Raw genomic sequence first — 25,155 nt, forward strand, 5'->3', positions numbered from 1 at the left:
GTGTGATTGGTCCCAAATTTATTCTGCAGCAGGACAGCGTCTCTAAACAAGCATACAGCCAATTTCCAAGAACAACCGCGGCATTAAGAACAGAGAGTCCTGGAAGTGATAGGTTGGCCCCCACAGAGCCCTGATCTCAACATCAAGTCTGTCAGATTACATGAAGAGACAGAAGGATTTGGGACAGCCTACATCCACAGAAGATCTGTGGTTAGTTGTGTCCTGAAACATTGGCTACAAAGTACCTTTTTTAGAAACTGTGTACTTGTGTGCCTAGAAAAAATGATGTTGGTTTGATGCCAAAGGTTAGTCACGCCAAAATTGATTTGGTTTAGACTTTTTTTCCTCTATTCACTCACTCGCTTTAAATTTTGTAAATTGCTAAAAGTATACAATTAAAATATATCTTTTTAATAAAGCATTCTTTACAACGTTTCTTTACCTGCCTAAAACTTTTGCGACACTCGAACTGAGTTTCAAAGTGTCTCCGAGCGTCACCTGCGACCCCGCACCTCTGGCTACTTGTGTTACTGCACACGCCAGAGGCTTGCAAATCGAGTCAGGATTTTAAAAAAACAGCTCATATTGCAAAACGCTCGTAAACCACGTTACTCGCAATTCAAGGTTTTACTGTAGCAGTAAAATAATGCGGCAGAAGTAGTGGGGGGCAGATTCAAGTGCACCACTTGTTTGGTTACAAGTGGTATATATGCAATGCAATATATTTTTATACCCTACTAATAAAATTGTTTAGTCTTTAACATAGAAAATCTATACATATAGTGATCAGTCCTAATGTGGATATTTGCTGGGAAAAGTTTTATGTTCTGCAGTGTTGAAGGTTCAATTTATTTTGCAGGAAGTTCAAGAGCAGTTAATTCACATAAGGAAACTGGTGTCAACTTGTCGCTTTGCAGATGGGTAAGGTTACTAATTTGAGATATTGTACAATATTGACACACTATACTGATTTATTTAGTAAGGCAGTGCAAGATGGATTAAATTTAACAATATGAAATAATTTATTTATAGCAACTAAATCACCAAGTAGGGGGAGAAAGGTTTTAAATCTCTTGTTTGTGTGTGTGTGGTGTTTTTTTTTTTTTTCCCCTTCTGTGTTTTACTGTATTTTGTGTCCAATGTAACTACAGTTCCTTTAGCAATCCATGGTGGTCAGTATAACTGTTATTCCTTTAAAGCAGAGTTCCACCCAAAAGTGGGACTTCTGCTTTAAGTACTCCTCGCCCCCTTACATGCCACATTTGGAATGTAATTTGGGGGGGGGCGCTGAGTGGATACTTGCCCACTTCCTCCTTCCGCCCATGGCTGCCTAGGTGGCGGTGACTCCTCTCCCCCTAGGCGCCCCCTCCCTCTCTGCAATCTTCTAGGACACGTCCCAGAAGATTTCCAGTCTACTGGGAACGCGCAGTGCGACTCGCGCACGCGCAGTGCGTGCCCAGCTGTGAAGCCGAAAGCTGTCACGGCTGGGTGCTTACAGTGGCTATGACAGCACCAGAGGAGAGGGGAGCGAGGCTCCAGGCGGCCGTAGGAGCAGGCCGGACCATGGAGCAGGTGAGCATCTGTTTATTAAAAATCAGCAGCTACAAAAAGTTTAGCTGCTGACTTTTAATAAACAAAAAAAGCCTGGAACTTTTCTTTAATGTATTTAGTGAAGACTAACTCTAATTCTTAAAAATGTTTCCTTCCCCCCTCCTACCTGGCTGGAAATTTTATTTTCCAGTTTTGACACAATAGGAATCTATTCTGAAACCTGCCCTTTCTTTTGAGTTCTTTTAATACTTGCAGTGTAAATATATACTCGAGTATAAGCCAAGGCACCTAATTTTACCACAAAAAATGGAAAAACGTATTGACTAGAGTATAAGCCTAGGGTGGGAAAAGCAATGCATCCCATCTGCGTGCCTCACTGTGCCCATCTGCGTGCCTCATGTACCTGATCTCCCGCTGTGTCGTGCAGTCTTAACTGCAGTCGGCGGCCGTCCAGTGTAACAAAGCCCCGCCGCCTCCTCGTCCGTGATAGACGGAACACTGATTCAGTTTCCCAGCAGTGAGGCAGTGTTCCGTCTATCACGGACAAGGAGAAGGCAAGGCCTTGTTACAGTTGACGGCCGCTGACTGACTGCATGACACAGCGGGAGACTCGCGTATAAGCTGAGGGGGGGCTTTTTCAGCACAAAAGTGCTGAAAAAGTCGGCTTATACTCGAGTATACCGTATATTTTTCCAATTTTTTGTTTTTGTTTTGCACAGTAGAAAACTACCTGCAACAAAAAAACTTTCACACATGTTTTTCTTGTTACCCACAGCCAGTCATTGGCCACTTCCCAATAATCGCAACTTCTGTTTTTTTTTCACATTTCATTGGCAACTTATAGCAGTAGTTTAGTTCAGGAATGTAAACTCTTCCTTTTTTATTTATGCAAACCAACCTTTTGGAGGCATAAGAATAGAGTTCTTGTTGATACTTAGTGGTTGTAAACCCTCACATATACCGAGTGAAGTGACTGGACTCAGGTGATACACAGGGATGGAACCAACCCTCCTACATAAGTTGTACCTGTTTAACTGCAGCTGTCTTCCCACTACAGCCATTCAAAGTGCAGAATTTACACAGGATCTCTCAGATCTGAAAAGCAGGGGGAGGAGAGCTAGCTAAAGGAAAGGGAGACACACCCATGCACACAGGACCTGGCTGTCAATCAGCTGGAGGTCCCTCCTCTGGCACCATTTTTCTCTCCTGGTGTTAGGGAAAACTCATCCAGTGACTCATGCTTATAGCCCAACAACGAGACAGTGAACAGAAATTACACTTAGTGCTCTGGATTGAGACGCACACAATAGAAAGATATTCGTTGTTTATTTTGTCTGAGGTTTACAACCACTTTAAAGATATTGATAGACCATGGTTATTGAAGCTGCATGGATGTCAGTAATAATGTCTGGGGCAGTGTCATTGTGGAAGTCGTCTGTACTCTAATTGCTTTTCTCCATAGCACACAGTTCATGAACAATTGACTATATTGGCTCCAAGGTACATGAATGTGTTTGCCCAAAAAGGAGCTTAGAATCTTTTGTCTCAACTTCCAAAGAACCAAGTGGCTTGGTACTCTCTGGGCATTACAAATCTATTGACCTTTTTTAATTGTATAATTTCCCTAATGTGTTTTTAAAATCCTCCTTTTGTACCAACCAGCATTATAAAGGCTTTTGAAGAGGTGCCCTCTCATCTGACCCAAGAGCTACATCTCTACACATTAAGTGACCTCTACAAAGTTAAACAGAAATCCCTCTTGCAATCACTTCAGGAACTGTTGGCCACTGCAGTGGCTCATGTGGACCAGTGTGAGGTAAAGTAGCTATCTGTTTCATACAATATCTCTTGATTCCCTTGCTGGTATGCATGGTAAATACCCAAGATGGCATTCAGAGGAAGAGTGGGAGTAGTTACAGCTCTGTTCCCCCCCCCCCCTCTGGTTGCCGGCTATACTTTCCAGAATTTAATCCTTTGGTGTCCTGTGGCACTTGGTAACCTTTTTAGTGAAACCTATTTAGAGTGCTTTCCTCTGCACACCATCTGTAAACAGTAGAACTGTTGGAAAGTCCTCTTTATTACGACTAGTTCCTAATTTTCACAAAACCTGTTTACATGAGGCAGTGGTTCTTTTTACTGAGATAAAAGTGTTGCTAAACCCACAATTGTAAAATCTGTCTGTATATGCAGAATAGCGTGGTGCTTATACGCACTGTGGAACTTGAGGGGTTAATCCTCTAGTGTGTAAAAAAAAAAAAAAAAAAAAAGCTTTGATCCTGTATGGACAGATCCTTTAAAAGCCAGTCCGATTCACATGGTTAAAAACACATCCAATTTGCACATGTGTGAACCCAGCCTAAGGCACCATCTACCCCCAAGTAAAAAAGAGGAATAGAACAGGGGCTTCATGTGTCGGGTGCCAACATCGATGCCACCACCTAGGGGACAACTGATTACTGCAGGGCAAAAATAAACTCGCTAATTATTTTTTTCAGTATTGCATATAGAAGAGATGTACATACAAAATCAAATAATACAAAGAAACAGTTGCGCAATCTATCACACCACAGAATCATAAAATATCATCCAGTGGATAATCCGAGGAGCTGCTCTGACCACCAGAAACAAACCTATCAAGAATGGTCTATAACTGACCATTTCATTTAATCCTGTGGTCTCGTTAGGAGAGAGACACCATCCAGCTGTATGAGCAGGACTACAATTTGGTGGATAGATCTTCCCCCAAAATTCCTTAACTATCTTGGCAGCCAGGATGACATTCAACTTTCATTGACAACTGTTCAAAATCGAAATATCAGTTGAGCTTTAAGAGGATTTCATTGTTGAAAGTAAAGCTAGGACTCTATGTTTTAAAGTCGGTAACTTGTACTGATTTTGTTTTTCCAGTTGTGCCAAGCCAAGGGGTTTATATGTGAATTATGCCAAGAAGCTGAGGTGATCTTTCCATTCCAGACACAAACCTGTAGAAGATGTGAAGGTGTGTATTGTACATGTAATCGTTTGTCTCAATCATCCTTGTGTAGTGGTTTTCTACATTGATGTGTGTTTTCTGCACTTCTGTATAGGCGGTTGCAGAGCCTTAAAGCGCTACTAAAGCCAAAAGCAAACATTTTATTATATTTCAGCTAACCAATTCTTAGATGTGATGCATTGGTTTTCTTTTTTAGGCTTGCTTTCCCTTTTCTACTGGTGTTCCTGCCAGTAAGTCAGTTTTTTTTTCCACAGAACAAGCTGTCCTGCAGATGTAGCAGTTAAAGGGCTGAATGAAACAATTTACCACAGATGGGGGTGCTTAAATGGATCAACTAACTTTATGTATTCATGTAAAACCTTTATCCCAAAGGGGGGGAGCAGTTACTGTAAATGCAGTGTGGGCTGGAGTTTGGCTTCAGGTAGTGTATCCAAATCTGCTAGTAAATTCAACACACCCCCAGTCCACCCAGACTGATAATGTTGCTGTCCAAAGGTGCCACTGTGCTCCTTCATCCAGAGTGGGAGCATTCTAATACAGGAGGTGTGTTACTGGCCAGATCACCGGGTGAACACAGAGGGAAAAAGTCTAAACAAAAAACAAACTAATGTAGCCACAACATCCAATGGTAAGCTGCAATATATTTTTGGTTTTGGGGTTAATACTGCCTTAAAATAGATATTTTTCATTTTTTTATTTGAACAGTGTGATAAAGATCATAACTTCTGTCAGAGAAGGGTCATTGCTTCTGTCAGGCTTTTATCGCTGTCTCTTCGCCTGGGAAGAGTACCCTTTTTTTTTATCATTGATATTATTAGGAAACGCACAGAAGGAATAAATATTGTCACAGGATTGGTTTGTTTGACCGGTCATGCTAGATATCCAGCATTTGATTGGTGCATGCAGCCAGTGTATTCTGGGTTGAGGGGGCCCCTACTGTCCAAATACAATAGTGCAGCAGGGGAGATCCATGCAGCCACATCACTTGTGTGGATGCTGGGATCTGTCGTTTTTTTTTAACCTGCTAGGTTGAACTAAAAATAAATCTATACATGGAGACTCAGTATAGCTGTCTGCCTGTTCCTCCCTCATGGGCAGACCGTTACTGGAGAAAGCTCATTGAGAACTACGAGCCATCTGCAGCAATGGCAGACGGTACTTGTAGGTCAATCACTCGGTTTTCAAATTGTGACAGTGGGTTTTTGTTAAAGGATGTGTGGTGGTGCTGGGGGAGGTTGCTGAGCATGTTGCACCCTAAATACGGGTGTAATATGTTCAGAAAGTTGAACCTATCCTTAACATAGAAGTCACTGCCAGCCTTTATAGGCCATACTAAAATCCCTGGCAGTTTCTGCCCTCCCCTCTGTAAACTGCCCATGGTTTATCAAGGCTGCTGAGCCCTGACACCGTGGTCAGTTTACGTGCCTCTGTCTTCGGCAGCTCTCCTCCCCCCTTCCTGCCTGTCAGCTCGGGAGTCTGTGTGAGCCCTCTCAGGCTGCTGTTGGAAGTAAACTAAACTTCTAATTTCACTGCCAGACCCTCTTTTAAGCTGCCATAATGCACTATGAAATTTTTAGAAACAAAGCCTCTAAATACCCCTTTGTCATGTAGCTTCAGGCCAGTCGCATGTCTACTGGCCGCTCTAATAATCGGTTTCAGGGCTACAGGGAGAGGCACTGAGCGGCTAGCACTGTGGTCACATGACCTCCAGGCTGATGTCAGAGGGGGATCTTGGCCCTTCCCGCTGTAGCCCTGGATCGGAGTGTTAGAGCAGCCAGGAGTCACGTGACCGGCCTGAAGCTATATGACAAAAAGGTATTTGGGAGCTTAGTTTCTAACAAACGATTACACAGTGCATTATGACGGCTTAAAATAGGGGGGCTGGCAGTGAATGTAGGGTTCCAAACCCTTTTAAAGCAGTATTAAATCCAAAAGCAAACCTTTTATTATATTTCAGCTTACCAGTTCTTGGATGTGACGGCTGCATTTGTTTTTAATTTTTTAGGCTTTCTTTCCTTTATTTTCACCTAGCGATCTGACCAGTAAGTCTTGTTTTTCAACAGAACAAGCTGTCCTGTAGATGCAAATGTTAGAGGGTTGGGACAAACCATTTACTACTGACTAGAGTGCTTACCTTGGTCAGCTTTTATTTATGTAAAACCTTTATCCCAAAAGGAACAGAACCGTTTGCTGTAACTGCTTATAACGTGTTGGCTGGATTTTGGCTTCAATTAGTGTATTTGAATCTGCTAGTGTTAATTGACAATGCGGCTGTCCAAAGGTGTCTGTTGCTCCTTAATACAGAGTGTGGGCACTCTAATACTGGAGGTGTTGGTGGCTATATTGCCAGGTGAAAACAGGAGGGGAGAGGGGACATTAAGCCTAATAAACAATGAATGCAGCCACCACATTTAATGATTTAGTAAGCTGTAATATATACTGCATTTGTTTTGGGTTTTATACCACTTTAAGTTATAGCCCCAGGTTGAACACCCATGGAAGACCCCTTTCACACTGGGTTGTTTTGCATCTGCAAAAAATTAAAATAGCGCCTGCAAACAGATTTGAAACAGCCGCTGCTGTGTCTCCAGTGTGAAAGCCCCGAGGGCTTTCACACTGGAGCAGTGTGCTAGCAGGACATCGTAGTCCTACTAGCTGCGTCTTTGGAGCAGTGTACCACTCCTCCCCCGCTCCTGCCCATTGAAATTAATGGGGCACTGCGGCTATACCGCCTCTGTAGAGGCGCTTTGCAGTGTTTTTTAACCCTTTCTTGGCCACTAGCGGGGGGATAAAACCACCCCACTAGCGGCCGAATAGCGATGCGAAATTGGTGGTAAAGCACCACTATAAATAGCGCGATTTACCACCGATGCCGCCCCCGTGTGAAAGGGGCCTTGTAGGAGCTACCCTTTGGCATGATAAACGATGATGAACTTTAAAGGGTGGACTTTTCTGGAGGCCTTTAGAAGAATGTCAAACTGCTGTATTGTGCTGAAATAACTTCACTTTATATCAACAACAATGTGCCAACCCTTGGCAACCATTTCTGTTCTAGCTTTCTAGCAGTTTAGCGTAGACCATTTGTGATTCTTAAGATATTGCACTCATCCTTTTGCTGCTCATCCCAAAGAACTGTTTACACTCTACCATGTTTTTTCTCTTTAATCTAGTTTGCAAGGCCTGCTATCACAAGCAATGCTTTAAGACTCGTGAGTGCCCAAAATGTACAAGAATAAAGGCAAGGGAAGCCTTGAAATCGGACTCTCCGTTTACATCAAGTGGTGAAACCGACTCCAACTCTATGCAGTAGCTTGCGTGTAGTGATTTTGTATATTGGTGTTAAAATGTACAAAGCTTTATTTATGGAAATATTTCTGGATGTAACTGCTCTTTCACACTAAATGTATATTTTTCAAGAAGTATTTTATCAGGTTTTAAAGTTGCTACATTTTGTATTTTAGGTTTGATGTAAAGTTTGGATTTTACTGTGAGGTCTTGTTTGTATCAAAAACAATCTGAATGCTATTGGCAACATACTTTTTGTCTTCAGATTAGATTATATTGAATGTCAGCTTGGTTTTGTTAACAGTCCTCTGGAATAGATTCATTTTTGGTGAAACAAAAGTGCTGAAATACTTGTGACTCTTGAAGACGATGTATTTCATGGCTTCCTATAGTCATGGCTACATAAACGATTGCCTAGGTCATGTGACTTGTGCTGGACAGGAGTGTCATCCAATCTGAACACTGATCCTCCCTGCTCAGTAGTGATCTTGTGACTAAACTAGGAAAGAAGCAGGGTTCTTGTATAGTCTCTTCTGTGCTCATCTCATCATCTCAACAAGACTGTTGTCATAGCTTTAGGTTAATAATTCAGTACAAGTCTACATTTATTTTTCATATAGCTGACATTTTTATAATGTGATCTGCTAAAGCCCACAACCCCATTTCTAAAAAAAAATTTTATGTATACAATTCCCTACACGGGGCTAGCATCATGCATTGTTTCCTGCAACCTGCCATCTCTGTAGAGTGAAGAAAAGCCGTGTGTGTGTCTGCATTTCTGAATGATGGCACACAGTTGCAGTATCATCTGGATTCAAATGCAGGACATTGCATCCCAAATGTTTTAATTGTTTCTACAAAAACTTTACATGTATTATAGAAGATTATGTTTGTTTTTTTGTTTGTTATTTTGCAAGTTTAAAGTGATGTGCAATCAATTGATTTTAATTTTTTTTTTTTTTAAACGGACCTATAGTAAACAAAGATTTGGACATACATTTCCTATTCCCCTTTTTAACAGTTTTATTGTTTTATAAGCCGTACATTTTACCATGAACTTGACATCTTGCACGTTTACATAAGGTAATTCAGGTTTTGTTTGGTTTAATTTCATGCTCTTAAAACCATAAGAATGTGTGTGATTTTTTTTTTTCTGTTGTGCCTTTCAAAATGAATGTATATTGTGTTCATTCTATAAAAAATAAAAGACTTGTTTTGTTTTTTTCACTATGTTTATCTAAATCTTTCCAATCTAAATTTGGGGGAGGGGGGGGAAGGTGGTCAATGGTAGCTGGTTGATTAGCAGAGCTAAGCTATGCTGCATTTAGTCATTACGTTCCTATATTTAATGAACTGAAAGCGTAAACTGGCAACAATGTTCAGGGCAAATAAAAATTTTCCATTTTGGATCAATTAAGGTTATAACCTCTACCAGTTTTTTTTGTCCTCTGTGCCCCTTTTTGGGGAGATTTTCCTTCACCTCTTGTCCTACAGCAATAAGAAGTGAGAAGACATCCCTCCAAAGTAAGGGAATTCCTGTTTCAGGCTTTTTTGGGCTCAAAATGGCGCTTGAAAAACGGCTCCCCTGCAGTCTCGGGGTGAAAGCCCGAGTGGTTTCTCACTGAGGCAATGCGCTGGCAGGACATAAAAAAAAAAAAAAAACCTCCTGCAAAGCAGCATCTTTGGAGCGGTGAAGGAGCAGTGTATACACCGCTCCTGTCCATTGAAATGAATACACAGCACGGTCAAACTGACGGCAAAGCGTCTCTGCAGCGGTGCTTTGCGGGTGGTTTAAACCCTTTTTCGGCCACTAGCGGGGGTTAAAAGCACCCCGCTATCGACCGAATACCTCCGCAAAAACGCAGCTAAAAATAGCAGTGCTTTACCGCCGATGCCTCGGTGTGACAGCGGTCTTACAGTTATGATGTCAACCCAAAATTTGGAATGTTCAGTTACTTTTTGGAATGTTCAGTTACTTTTGCTTTCAATGGTAAACAGGACAAATGGAACACCTGACAGTTTTTATTGCTGTCTGTGCCCCTGTTAGAGAGATTCACCCTCTCTAATTCCCCACCGCTATATCCAAAACGTAAAAAAAAGAAAAGAAATTGCCTTTAGTTGCACTTTAAGGCTGGGTTCACACTGGTGCAATACGGGAAGCCTGTGAATCCAGTGCAGGTTTCTGCATCGCACAGTGGTTCCACACAGATCTGCGAACCACTGGGGGTGTCGATGTAAAGTTTTAATGACACTCCCAGATCGGATTACAATGCGAACTGTGAAACTGTGCAGGAATCGTATTGCATAGGTGTGAACACCTATGCAATCCGATTCCAGTGCGGTCCAAAAAAGGGTCCGGCACCATATTGGTGCACATGCGATTTGCATTGTACAGACATCGCATGTGAGCTGCACAGCAATATAAAATGTAAGCTCACTGAAGATGTACTGAAACTTCCTTTCAGGCATCTTTAAAGGAAGTGTAAAACTGGCCATATACTAAGTGAATTTTGTCCTGTTCTGATGAACCAGCTGATATTCTCCAAGCATACAACTAGGAGAGCCTTAACACAGGTTCATCTTCTATAGGCAGTGCTACATTAAGTGAAACTAGTGTGTAAAAAAAAAAAAAAATGCAGGAAAGCTCTTTATTGCACAGAAGGCATCCTATTTCTCCGCTGCAATTAAACAAATTTACTTTCCTGTTTCGTTGTCTTAAAGTGGAGTTCCACCCTATTTTTCAACTCCTCTTCATCCCCTGCCAAAAAAAATGTAACGTGTAGAGCAGGGGTCTCAAACTGGCGGCCCTCCAGCTGTTGCGAAACTAAAAGTCCCATGAGGCATTGCAAGGCTGACATTTTCAAGCATCACTCCCACAGGCAGAGGCATGATGGGACTTGTAGTTTCGCAACAGCTGGAGGGCTGCTAGTTTGAGACCCCTGGTGTAGAGCAACAAAAAAACTAATAAGGTTTTACATCAAAAGTATTAGAAAATTTCATCAGAAGGAAAAAAGTAAGCTAGTGACTATTGGTTAATTTTGCAAGAGCAGTAATGAGTAGATCAATCTAATAGTTATAAACAGATTATCTCTTCTGTTTTTAATATATAAGTACCACACAATATTAAAAGAAAGTTAGAAAACAAAAAATAGGAGTAGATGGAGAAAAGAGGGTAGAAAAAAAAGTAGTGATACGATCCCAAATAAATAGAAATTATAGTCAATTCAAATAGAGTAAAATTACCAAGGCAATAATAGTGTGTCAACAAAGTCTGAAGGTAAACCATGCTTAAAGCGGATCTCCACTCTAAAGTGGAGTCCCGCTGATCGGCACCCTCCCCCCCCCCTCCGGTGTCACATTTGACACCTTTCAGGGGGGAGGGGGGTGCAAATACCTGTCTACAGACAGGTATCTGCACCCACTTCCGGCCCTACGATACGGGCAAAAGACGGGTTTTTTCTCTGCTTCCCGTCCGTCCCCCGTTGTATGCTGGGAACACTCGGCTCCCAGCACACAGCGGGAGCCAATCGGCGGGCGCAGCGCGACTCGCGCATGCGCCGTAGGGAACCGGGCAGTGAAGCCGGAGCGCTTCACTTCCTGGTTCCCTCACCGTGGATGGAGGGGGAGCAGCAGGGTGACAAGCGATCGCTCGTCATCTGCTGCGATCGGCGCTGGACTCCAGGACAGGTAAGTGTCCTTATATTAAAAGTCAGCAGCTGCAGTATTTGTAGCTGCTGGCTTTTAATATATTTTTTTAGTGGCACATCCGCTTTAACTCAAGGAAACCAGAGTTTCTCAAATTGCCCAATTCCATCTCTTTCGATTGCTTCCATTTTAGCATGAATAAGAGCTTTATTAGTTCTGTGTATGATTTCAGCTGGAATTAAATATTTAGTTTTCCATGCCTTAGCAATGGTTTGTTTTGGGGCTGTTAGGACCTGTAAAAGATGGCAAAATGTATTCTGTGTGATCCCTTCAGGTTTCAGGTTTAACCACTTAAGACCCGGACCTTTTAGGCAGCTAAAGGACCCGGACAGTTTTTGCGATTCGGCACTGCGTCGCTTTAACTGACAATTGCGCGGTCGTACGATGTGGCTCCCAAACAAAATTGGCGTCCTTTTTCCCCACAAATAGAGCTTTCTTTTGGTGGTATTTGATCACCTCTGCGGTTTTTATTTTTTGCGCTATAAACAAAAATAGAGCGACTATTTTGAAAAAAATGCAATATTTTTTACTTTTTGCTATAATAAATATCCCCCAAAAATATGTAAAAAATTTTTTTTTCCTCAGTTTAGGCCGATACATATTCTTCTACCTATTTTTGGTCCAAAAAATCGCAATAAGCGTTTATCGGTTGGTTTGCGCAAAATGTATAGCGCTTACAAAATAGGGGATAGTTTTGTTGCATTTTTATAACATTTTTTTTTTTTTTTTTTACTACTAATGATGGCGATCAGCGATTTTTTTCGTGACTGCAACATTATGGCGGACACTTCGGATAATTTTGACACATTTTTGGGACCATTGTCATTTTCACAGCAAAAAATGCATTTAAAATGCATTGTTTACTGTGAAAATAGCAATTACAGTTTGGGAGTTAACCACAAGGGGGCGCTGATGGGGTTATGTATGACCTCATCTGTGTTTCTAACTGTAGGGGGTGTGGCTGTAGGTGTTACATCATCAATTGTGATTCCCTATATAAGGGAACACACGATCAATGACGGCGCCACAGTGAAGAACGGGGAAGCTGTGTTTACACACAGCTCTCCCCGTTCTTCAGCTTGCAGGACTACATCGGCGATTGGGTACGCGAGTCCTGCGGCCACGGAGCTTCGGATGGGGTCGCGTGCACGCGCCTGCGGCCCCCAAGGCTGGGCTTAAAGGGCAACGTACAGGTATGTTGATGTGCCCAGCCGTGCCATTCTGCCAATGTATATCGGCGTGAAGGGGTCCTTAAGTGGTTAATAGGGCTGTAGCAGGATTGGACTGTATAGGTGTATCCATGATTTTGGAGGCTAAGTCAAAAACTGCCTTCCCGAATTTTTGGGCAATCCCACCAAAAATGAAGTTGAGTGCAAGACTCCGAACACCCGCAAAAACAAGCTCCAGGGTAATCGGAAGCATACTTCGATATTCTAGCAGAAACCAAATACCAATGGGTTAGCACCTTAAAGTTAGTTTCCACAGCAACAACATTAGAAGAAGCAGGCTTAGGCCTCTTTCACACTGGGCGGATCAGTAATGATCCGCCCCGTGCACCTCCGCTTGCTCAGCGGGGAACGATCCGTTGATCCCCGCTGAGCTAGGGAATGACAGGGCGGTCCCCACACACTGTGCAGGGACCGCCCTGTTTTTTCACCGCTCTCCCCTATCCGGGGATCAGATGAACACGGACCATATGTCGGTGTTCACCCGATCCGATCTGCCAGACGGAAGGAAAAGTAGGTTTTTCCTCCGTCACACTTTGGCGGAGCGGGTCGGATGTCAGCGGGCATGTCACCGCTGACATTTGCGGCTCCATAGAGGAGCACGGAGCGCCTGTACAGGTCCGAAAAAAAACTGACAGACTGACCTGTACGGGCACTCAGTGTGAAAGAGCCCTTAGTGACGGACCATATGCTAGACAATTCAGTAGCATTAAATGAGCGATTTAAGGTCTAGTTCCCATTTGGAGACATATGAGAGGGGACCAGTGTTAGTACTATCTAAAATGTGCTTATAGAGAAAGGAAACAAGTCCTCTAGCATGAGGATCAGAAATACATATGCATTCAAAATGCGACACCTGGGAAAGTTGGGAGTTAGAAATTAATGTAAATTTTTTTGATTTGCAAATATCGGAACAGTTTTGATTAAGGAAGTCTACATTTTTCACACAAAGTAGGAAAAGAATGTATGCAGGAGGCAGATACCAAATTATATAAACGGGATAAATTAGCTGTATTCCATGCTTTGAAAGAATTAGGAGCGATCCAGGCAGGGTAAAAAGCAGGATTTTTAACAAAAGAAAGGAATGGTAAATAAGGGGATTAAAGAGAAGTTTTAAATCTGTCCCAGATGGATAAAGAATGTTTTGTGATAGTATTGTGAAATAAGGTACGATCAGTTGGTCTTAACCATAACATGTTAGATACTGAAATGGGGTCACAGTCAATAGACTCAATCGTTACCCTTAATCAAAGAAAATTCTTTGATTGCATGGTATTTTGGTAAATGTGCAAAGTGTGCAGCATGATAGTAAGCATAAATATTTGGGAGACCTAATAAGGCCCCATGCACACGGGGCCCCAAGGCCCCATGCACACGCGTTTAAATACGTCTGTTTTGCCGCCATTTTCGGCGTTTTACCGCGTTTGCGTTTTATAAGATTGTGGCACCCCCCCCGATCAGACCTCTCTGCCCCCTCCGCAGCCGCTGACCTCCGCCTGTGGCTCCCTGGCGTCCTCGGGCGCAGAGCCACAGGAAAGACCGCGGCTGTGACCAAACCCCGCCTCTGGCCATCCCACCTCTTTCCTGCCTCTTTCCTCCGTAGCATCACCTCCATCCAGCAGGGTTCTTCCAGACCCAGAAGCATCAGGAGGCTGATTCTGACGTTAACCTTGCCACATCTCGGCTGGAGAGCTAGGAGAGGCCGCGGCCTGGGCCTAGCTACGGTTCCGGCGGCCATCTTGGTACACCCAGGCTACAAAACCCGGTAAGTAAGGGCCATTCTTGGCCCCTCTCTCCATTCTTTTCACCCCCCCCTGCACTTCCTTCCCCAGCTCACCCATCACAGCACAGACCGCACCAGCCAGGTAAGTCCCATCCCGGGGTCCACCTAGCAGCTTGATCCAGGGTTCTCCGATCGCCTCTGGGGTCAGGAAGGAATTTTTTTCCCTCGCCGCAGCAATTGGCCGCTAGGTTAGGGTTTTTTTGCCTTCCTCTGGATCAACTGAGGGGGGCGGGTTAGGCCGGGCCACCATCTTCTTTTTTTGCAGCAATCTCGCCGATCCACATCACTGGCACCGAGCGAAGTCAACGGGACCTTCCGGGAACATCATCAATCCCCCCCTCCCGACCACCATCCTCATCATCGTTGGATCAACAGGACCACAGTATCAGCACATCTCCAACAAGTCATCTCCCACCATGCTCTTCTTCAAGTACGCAGCGGACACCCTCCGCAACTTAAGGAAGGCGGCCGCAACGCTACCAACCTCCATTCAAAAAACACTACGGAAAGAACAACTTCTAAGAATCCACCGCCAACCAAACCCAAAAAACGAGAAGCCACCGCAGCGACTACAACACTTAGAATGCGCCCTGATCAACACAAGATCTGCAGTCAAGCACAGAAAGGAAATCCACGACTTCGTCGTCCAACACAACACAGATTGCCTCTTTATCACGGAAAGTTGGCTAACACCCGACTGTAACCCCGTCCTAGCAGAATTGGTACCCGAAAATTATAGCATCCTAACCGAGCATAGAACAGGACAAAGAGGAGGAGGCCTTGCAGTGATCTACAAATCCCACCTCGCTCTCACCAAAACTACTCTACAGAACTCACTGCCCTTTATGGAAACACTCACCCTGCAACTTCAAACAACACCCGAGGAAACCGTCCACATACTACTATGCTACAGACCGCCTGGTCCAAAGACGCATCTCCTCACTCCCTTCACCGAATTCTTCTCGACATACACCTTGAAAACTAAAAACCTGCTGCTACTTGGGGACTTCAACCTCTGGGCTAACTCAACTCAGGATCCCATCGCTACCGCCTGCATCGACCAACTCGAAGAACGCGGTCTGCAGCAACTGATAAAGACTTCAACACATACGTCAGGTCACACTTTGGACCTCATCTTCAAACAAAACGTGATTATCAGAAAATTGGACAACAGACCTTTACCTTGGACGGACCACCACGCCATCAAATTCATATTAACCACCGATACCATCTTTCAAAAACCCAAACCCCCTACAACTATACACTGGGCAAGATCGCAGAAGAAACTACACTCTGAGCTCTTCAAAACCACCCTAGCGACAAAAATAGAAGTACTAAATCGGAACCACTCAACGGAACAAACACTCAACGCTTTAAACAAAGCGTTACTACAAACAGCAGACACAGTCGCTCCGAAACGCAGAGCTCTCAGCCGGAAAAACAACTCGGGCTGGTTCAACGACACTCTCACTCTACTGAAACAGGATCGCAGAAGAGCTGAAGGAGCCTGGAGGAGGAACCCATCAAAAGAAAACCTCACAAAGTACAAAATCCTCACCAAGAACTACCACAAAGCGATTTTTAAAGCTAAAAAAGACCATTTCGCACACACCATCTCCAAAGCCCTAAACCGTCCACGGGAACTTTTTAAACTAGTCGCTAAGACTATGAACCCCTCCTGCTTGGACCCCCCTGCAAGTGAAACACAGGAATTCTGCAATGAGCTATCTGACTTTTTCATCGACAAAATCGAAACGATTCGGGCAACAGTTCAACAGAAAAAGCACACCAACCACATTCAGATACAGCTAGAAGAAGAAATCAACATAAATAACCCACGATCGACGATTTTTGAGCTGGTCCCAATTACAATCGACACCACAAAAAACATCATCGGAAGCCTCCGAGACGACACATCACCCAATGACATCGTTCCTACAAAACTTTTGAAAGAATGCACGGACATTTTGGCACCCACCATAACGCACATCATAAACCAATCATTCAGGGAAGGGATAGTCCCTAACAACCTCAAGCAAGGCATAATAAAACCACTCTTAAAGAAACCCAACCTCGACCCGAAAGACCCAAACCAGCGCAGACCGGTAACAAGCCTCAACACGATCTCCAAGATCATGGAGAAAGCAGTAGTACAACAGCTTCAGCCACACCTGGACGATCACAAACTCCTAGATCCTCTACAATCAGGTTTTCGCCCAGGCCACGGCACAGAAACGGCTCTTCTCAAGATATGGGATGACGCCCTCGAAGCAGCAGATGATGGAGAATCCTGTCTCCTAGTGCTGCTGGACCTTAGCGCAGCCTTCGACACGGTAGACCACAACATATTGCTCACACGACTCAAGGAAGTAGCAGGAGTCTCAGACGCGGCCCTACCGTGGTTCGCATCTTTCCTAGGAAATCGCACTCAGACCGTGAAACTTGGAGGTTTTACATCAGAAACACGGACCGTTACATGCGGAGTCCCGCAAGGATCGCCCCTCTCACCCGTACTCTTCAACATCTACATCCGCCCGCTCCTCAAAATCATCAGCAAACAGGACCTGCGCTACCACTCCTATGCTGACGACACGCAGCTTTACCTTCGAATCACCAACAAAAAAGAACAATTTCATGAACTTGGAAAATGCCTCACACTGATCGACAATTGGATGACTGAAAGCTCCCTCAAACTCAACGGATCCAAAACAGAGCTACTCACCCTACACGCAAATAGGAAATCCATTTCTAGGACCACATGGATACCACCCACCATCCTCGGACAAACCATTGCGCCAAGCAACAAAGTCAAAAGCCTCGGAGTCATCTTTGACGCAGACATGACGATGGATGCACAAATAGGATCAGTTGTCAGCAGTTCTCATCATCTGCTCCGCATGCTACGTAGACTCATCCCCTTCATCCCGGAAGAAGACAGAGCTGTAGTGGTTGGAACTATCATTGTGAAGCATGTAATTCTCCCTGCTTGTTTTAGAGATATTGTGTGTGTTAGAGGTAAAAAGGGTTCATGTGTTACAGGCTGATTGATATGTTAATGACCCTTCCTCAGCCAGCTCCCTAGTTCAAATGGTAATTGATTTATTGTGTGTGGGAAGGAGACCGGCCTTACTGTTTACAATGATTAGATAAGTGGCTCATGTTAATTATTCTGATTGCTTCATTGTGGTCAGGCTGTTACACCTAGTAATTAACTCCGCTGATGTCCTTATCTAAAGAAAATGTGTTTTCAGGTCGGCTCCGAATTATCTGGCTATATTCTGTATGAGAACTCCAGAGTGGGTGAAAAGGGGGTGGAGCTCCCATTGTTCCTTTATTAAGGATTTAGCTTGTAAAACTGTATTTATAACCAGCAGCAAGCTGCCAATAAATCAGTCTTGGTTCCAGCATCCAGTCTTGACTCATGTGTGGGGGATCCTGTGATGTTCTTGTATGGAGAGGAGGGAATGCTTGACGGGGATATCATACCGATACCGTCACAATCATCAATTCACGACTCGACTACGCAAATTCGCTCTATTTAGGACTACCGAAATACCAGATGTCACGTCTACAAGTTGTCCAGAACACGGCAGCCAGACTGGTAACAGGTAAAAAGCCGTGGGAATCAGTCTCCCCGGCCTTGAGATCCCTCCACTGGCTGCCCGTACAGGACAGGGTGACATTCAAGACACTCTGCCTCACCCACAAATGTATACATGGGAACGCTCCACAATACTTAAGCGAGAAAATAAAACCCTACGTCACCAAGCGCGTGCTCCGATCAACCAACCAAAACCTTCTCCAAATTCCTAAATCCCGCTACAAATCGAAGGGAGAACGCAGATTTTCGGTCCAAGGACCTCGGCTCTGGAATGCTCTACCCACTACCATCCGCCTGGAGGAAAACCATCGGGCCTTTAGGAAAAAACTAAAGACCCACCTCTTCTGAAGGACCGGTACGACTCTGGATGTCAAGCGCCTTGAGGCGATTAAGTTCGCATTTGCTGCGCTATATAAGTCACTCACTCACTCACTCACTCACTCCACTGTTCACGTCACCTGCCACAAGTTGTGGATTGTCCACTGGCAACGTCACCTGCCACGTCAACTGGCCACGTCACCTGCCACAAGTTGTGGATTATCCACGGGCCACGTCACTTGGCCACGTCACCTGCCCCAAGTTGTGAATTGTCCACTTGCCACGTCACCTGGCCATGTCTTCTGGCCACATCACCTGCCACAAGTTGTGGATTATCCACTGGCCACATCAACTGCCACAAGTTGTGGATTGTCCACTTGCCACATCACCTGCCACAAGTTGTGGAATGACCACTTGCCACGTCACCTGGCTACATCACTTGCCACAAGTTGTGGATTGTCCACTTGCCTTGTCACCTGGCCACATCACCTGCCATGTCACCTTGCCACAAGTTGTGGAGTGTCCACTTGCCACGTCACCTGGCCACATCACCTGCCACGTCACCTTGCCACAAGTTGTGGAGTGTCCACTTGCCACATCACCTGCCACAAGTTGTGGATTGTCCACTTGCCATGTCACCTGGCTACATCACCTGCCACAAGTTGTGGATTGTCCACTCGCCACGTCACCTAGCCACGTCACCTGCCACAAGTTGTGGATTGTCCACTTGCCACGTCACCTGGCCACGTCACCTGCCACAAGTTGTGGATTGTCCACTTGCCACGTCACCTGGCCATGTCACCTGCCACAAGTTGTGGATTGTCCACCTGCCACAAGTTGTGAATTGTCCACTTGCCACGTCACCTGCCACAAGTTGTGAATTGTCCACTTGCCACGTTACCTGCCACAAGTTGTGAATTGTCCACTTGCCACGTCACCTGCCACAAGTTGTGGATTGTCCACTTGCCACGTCACCTGCCACAAATTGTGGATTGTCCACTTGCCACGTCACCTGCCACAAGTTGTGGATTGTCCACAATGCAATGCAAGCAATTACAGTTTTTTCTTATATATTTTTTTTAATGTTTTTCATCAATTGCCATAATTTTTGAGATTTCTAATGTAAAAAAATAGGTCACCTTTAAAAACGCTTATAAAAGAAATTGGAACCATTAGCTATCAAAATTAGAAATACTAAAGATGTACAGGGGTTCCGCAGACAGACTATAGAGGACAAGATTGCACTGTTTGCGGACGATGTCCTTTTCTTTCTGGGCGACGTTGAAACCTCGTTAAAAAATGTGATCAAAACAGTGGGCGAGTTTGGGCTATGCTCCGGGCTGGTCATTAACTGGGAAAAGTCAGCACTATTGCCAATTGATCCCCTTGGCGCCCAGATACCTCCCGGAATCCCTCAGTTAAAAGTAGTAGTTATGTTGAAATATCTCAGGATTTGGATCACGAGGGACATTAATAACTTCGTCCAAAATAACTTAATCCCTCTTTTATCCAAATGGGAACATAAAAGAGACGCCTGGTGTAGACTACCATTATCCATAGCGGGGCGATGCAATCTAATAAAGATGATATGGTTACCCCAGTTACTCTATATCCTCCAGAACTCCCCAGTCTGGATAGATCAAAAATGGTTCAAAAGGATAGAATCCCTCTTCAGAGAGTTAATCTGGAAGAAGGGACAAGCCAGGATTTGTCTCCAGACCATGCAGTTACCAGCGAAAGAGGGGGGAATGGCAGTACCTCACCCGAAAACATACTTTCTGGCCTCGCAGTTACAACATCTTGCGAACTGCGGACTGGAGGGAGGTGGGAATTCCGTTAGATTGATGCTAACAGGGGCACCACACAGGACAATAGCGGAGGCACTTGAGGCGGGCTCCTTTGTCCATAAATGTCCAACTATAAAACTTAGCCTTAAAGTGTGGCAAACAACAAAAATATTGATGGGCTACATGGCAATAACAATATTCGCCCCTCTCTGGTGCAATCAAAATTTAAAAGAATTAAAGGACATTGAGAGATGTAAAGAATGGGAGAGACAAGGGATAACCCGTTTAAACCAATTGTACAAGGGAGAACAGATGAAATCCTTCGCAGACTTGCGACAGGAATTCAACATAACAAACAAATCATTTTACAGATATCTCCAGATCCGACACGCTATCCAAGCTCAGTTTGGGCTACAACCCATCGTATGGTCCCCAGCTCCCACCCTCCTGAAGATAACCTCTTCAAAAACAACTAAAGGCCTGATATCCGAGTTGTACTCAAGAATAGGAGCTAAAACCATAAGTAGGGCAGGCCCCATTAAGAGCAGGACAGGATGGGAGAAAGACTTAGGTCAAATGACCACGGAACAATGGAATGCGATCCTGAGGAGGGGGGTATTGGTCTCGATCTCCCCATCTCAGAAAGTATCACACTTGTTCCTCTTGCATAGAGTATACTACACCCCCAGGAGAATGTTCAATCTCGGTTGGAGAAGTACTGACGAATGCCCAAGGTGCAGAGCGACAGGCAATCTTATCCACATGATGTGGAAATGTCCTAAGCTATTTAGATACTGGGAGGAGGTGGTTGCCAAAATAAAAAAACTTTTAAAACCAAGCTTGAAGCTGAGTCTAAGATATGCTTGTTAGGCAGTATAGAGGAAAATAGAGTGCCAGCCGGCTCCCTGGAAGTGGTACTGAGATGCCTCTTCCAGGCAAGGAAGTTAATGGCGTTGAGGTGGCAGGCCCAGATACCACCCACTGTTAAATCCTGGGTCGAAACCATTAACACAATGATTTGGAGTGAGAGAGTGACACTCACTAGGCATGGCAATTATAGAAAGTTTGTGAGGATGTGGAAACCTTGGTTAGATGAAACAGGATGTTCTATATAAAAAGAGGACTGTCGTCATCCAAATTCAATAAATATCTTAACCCGCTATCAGGCATTCCTGTATGGGGAAGATTTATCCAATAAAGCACATTAATTTAAAAAACTGGCTCACGGTGTGATGGGTGGGTGGGGGGGAGGGGGCGAGGTAAGACAGTATAGAATAAAAAGATTTTTCACTTATTTAAAATGCTACATAGAACGAGGAGAGGACAAGATAGGGGGAAAACTGGGATAAAGGTATGGTTGTGTATTTTTTATACTATGTACGAGGATGTAACACTACTTGTATCTTTTTGTATGCAGACAACAATAAAAAAAAGTATTGAATTAAAAAAATAAAATAAAAGAAATTGCGGCAAAAAGCCGGTACAGCGTTTAGCCACGTTTTGCGTCTGAAACGTGGAAAACGTTTGCGTCTGAACCCATTTTTTGCTTCTGGAGAAACGAGGTTAAACGCAACTGCCTAAAAATGGCAATAAACGAGACTGTGTGCATGGACACATAGGATAACATTGAATGTGTTCAGGGGCAGTTGAAAACAGTGTCCAACTGCCTCTGAACACGCGTTTAATAGCGTCTCGTGTGCATGGGGCCTTAACCTCTGCAGCATTGTGGGAGACAGAGAGTGGATTTAGAGGTTTGAGGTTTTGTTTTACCCCAGATTTGTACATTTGTATTTGCATTGTATAAGCAGTAAAATAAATTGATGGAACTGGGATGGGCAGGACACTTGGGCAATATCGCCATCTTAATTACATTAATTTTGCCTATACAGGATAGAGGACCATTGTGATAATAATCAGTAACCTGTTTTAGTAATGGAGGAAAGTTAGCTGAGCCAGTTATCTTAGGAGTGAGTTGTATTTCTAGGTATGGAAATCTATGAGGTATCCAAGAGAAAGGAAGTGAATCTTTAGCAAGCTGAAGGAGGCAAGGAAATATGTAAAGTTTTGATAGTTTTGATAGTTAACTGTTAAGCCCAAAATCTATGCAAAACGGTTTAGGACAGAGAGGTTTGGTTCTGTGATATGGGGGGATGACATGAACAGTAAGTTGTCATCTGCAAAATGACATACTTAATGATGACATCCAGCTAATTCAATACCTTTTTATGTTTGCATATCTAATTAACCACTTCCAGACCTGCGCACGACGATGTACGTCCTATTTTTAAAGACGGATATCTCGGTAACGGCAGCAGCTGCTGTCACAACCGAGGTATCCATCTTTAGTGTGCGCGGTCTGGAATCCGATAATGGCGGTCTCCGCGGCGGATTCACCGCGAGATCGCCGTTATCGGTGGCGGGAGAGGGGCCCCCCCCCCCTCCCGCGCCCTCCGCCGCTTACCGGAGCCGTCGGTAGCGGCGGAGGCGATCGGATGCTGTCGGCTGGTGAGCGGGGACGGGACTGAAGGAAAAATCTCCTTCGCCCGTCCCCATAGCTCGGCTGGGCGGAAGTGACGTCAAAACGTCAGTCCCGCCCAGCCTCTTAAAGAGACAAATTTTTTTTTTGGTCATTTGAAAAAATGACATTTTTTATTTTTTTTCTATTTTTTGCATTTAAGCCCAAATATGAGATCTGAGGTCTTTTTGACCCCAGATCTCATATTTAAGAGGACCTGTCATGCTTTTTTCTATTACAAGGGATGTTTACATTCCTTGTAATAGGAATAAAAGTGATAATTTTTTTTTTTTTTTTTCAGTGTTAAAAATTCTAAAATAAATAAAAATAAATGCGAAAAGCAAAAAAATATTTTTTTAAAGCGCCCCGTCCCGACGAGCTCGCGCGTAGAAGCGAACGCATACGCGAGTAGCGCCGACATATGAAAACGGTATTCAAACCACACAAGTGAGGTATCGCCGCGATCGTTAGAGCGAGAGCAATAATTTTAGCCTTAGGCCTACTCTGTAACTCAAAAAATGCAACCTGTAGAATTTTTTAAACGTCGCCTATCAAGATTTTTAAGGGTAAAAGTTTGACGCCATGCCACGAGCGGGCGCAATTTTTAAGCGTGACATGTTGGGCATCATTTTACTCGGCGTAACATTATCTTTCAAAATATATAAAACAATTGGGCCAAATTTATTGTTGTCTTATTTTTTTAATTCAAAAAAGTGAATTTTTTCCAAAAAAAGTGCGCTTGTAAGACCGCTGCGCAAATACGGTGTGACAAAAAGTATTGGAATGACCACTATTTTATTCTCTAGGGTGTTAGAAAAAAAAATATATAATGTTTGTGGGTTTTAAGTAATTTTCTAGCAGAAAAAAATGTTTTAGTCTTGCAAACACCGAATCTGAAAAACACCTAAGGTCTGGAAGTGGTTAAATGGGTCAAGGGTTCAATAAGGAGTGCAAATAGAAGGGGGAGAGAGAGAGGACACCCTTGATGGGTGGCTCTTCCAATAGGAAAAGGGTCTGATTTAAACCCAGCATATTTGATAAACGCATTCAGCTTGTCATATAAGGATGAAATCAAAAATGCGGTCCAAACCTCAATTTCTTTTAATATATTGTAAGTATATGGCCAAGAGAGCTTTTCTTATATTGGCGCAAGGAGATAAACCCAACTTGAACTCGATGAACAAGTTTGCCAATTACTTGATTTATTAAAAGCAAAAGGAGAGGGTAGTGGGACTTTGTATGAAGCAAAACTTCAGGATAAGGATGCAAAGGCATGTTTGACAATTCCTCATCCATATACAAAAATTCAAGGTAAATAATGTAACATTGGTAACAAAGGTATCAACTTGATGTCTTGTATTTCATATATATAACACATTAATATGAAGTACATTGTTTAGAGATAAACATAAATGATCTTAAAATTGATTGAAGCATAAAACATTTTGAATGACGTGCGTAATCCTGGAGAATCTCAAACACATTCTTGCAAAATGTAGCATATAACGGCTCTACGCATTTCGTGGAGTTCATCCACTCATCAGGAGCAATCCGAAGTTTAAAAAGCATCTAAAAAAAAGATAAATGCAAAAAGGAATCAAAAACGGCGGCACACGGGGAAGGAGGTCAGAAGCAAGAGGGGGGGACATAAATTCCCCAAACACTCATACAATACAATACAATTAAGCTGAATCTTTAAAAAGTAATGTTGACAGCTAGGGGCACTGTGGGAACAAGCCTCCATGGGATTTGAGGCAATAATATCCACTGCCATATGATGGCACAGTCAGCAGGAAGGGACACATATGGAACACATCTATGGAACTGTAATCCCCAGAAGAGCACATGTGTAATATATTCCAGAGGACTTCTGTGAAAAAAAATTAAATGTGTGATTATGTATATGTATCTGCACAAATGTAAACAATTTAAATTACAGCCCAAGGATCTGTGGTAATGTGAAAGCTAGATGAAAGGTAAGGATAAAACCACTTGGTGAAAGAAACCACATGGCTAACTAAGACTAATATGACAAACATATTGCCAAAGAAAAGGCCGGTGAAAGGGGTAAAAAACAACCAAATAACCTATAAATACCTGTGAATATCAGCCAAGGTGCGTGTGGCCTCGGAAGTGTAAAAGAGGGGTGCTCGACCAGCGTGTGCTAACTGTGGCAACATATAATCGCAGTGTACTGCCTTTGTCACGCTGCATGATACGTCCAAACAGCTGATAGCATTCGGCAATTGGCGCTCAAACCTCCCTCGTGTTGAATGCAGGTGGACAACCAGCATTTCGATGCATGGCGCCAACTAATGACGTCATGCGCGTGGAGCGTGGCGTCGATGCCTGTCGAGATCCCGCCCACACCGGCGCGTCCATTGGGAACGGG

General features: G+C 43.8%; 1 protein-coding gene across 3 annotated transcripts in view; it reads left to right on the forward strand.

The window, feature by feature from the left end:
- RUBCNL (rubicon like autophagy enhancer) overlaps positions 1-9,055 on the forward strand; it is a 103,867-nt gene extending 94,812 nt beyond the window's left edge. For all 3 annotated transcript variants that reach the window (XM_040341257.1, XM_040341256.1, XM_040341255.1), the window contains exons 13-16: positions 860-921; positions 3,214-3,367; positions 4,459-4,549; positions 7,714-9,055. In XM_040341257.1, the coding sequence (XP_040197191.1) occupies positions 860-921; positions 3,214-3,367; positions 4,459-4,549; positions 7,714-7,853 (447 nt within the window). In that variant the 3' untranslated portion in view covers positions 7,854-9,055. The remainder of the gene's footprint in view (positions 1-859; positions 922-3,213; positions 3,368-4,458; positions 4,550-7,713) is intronic.
- The last annotated feature ends 16,100 nt before the right edge of the window (positions 9,056-25,155 follow it).

This window comes from Rana temporaria, chromosome 2 (genome assembly GCF_905171775.1).
Source record: "Rana temporaria chromosome 2, aRanTem1.1, whole genome shotgun sequence".
Taxonomy (NCBI): Eukaryota; Metazoa; Chordata; class Amphibia; order Anura; family Ranidae; genus Rana; species Rana temporaria.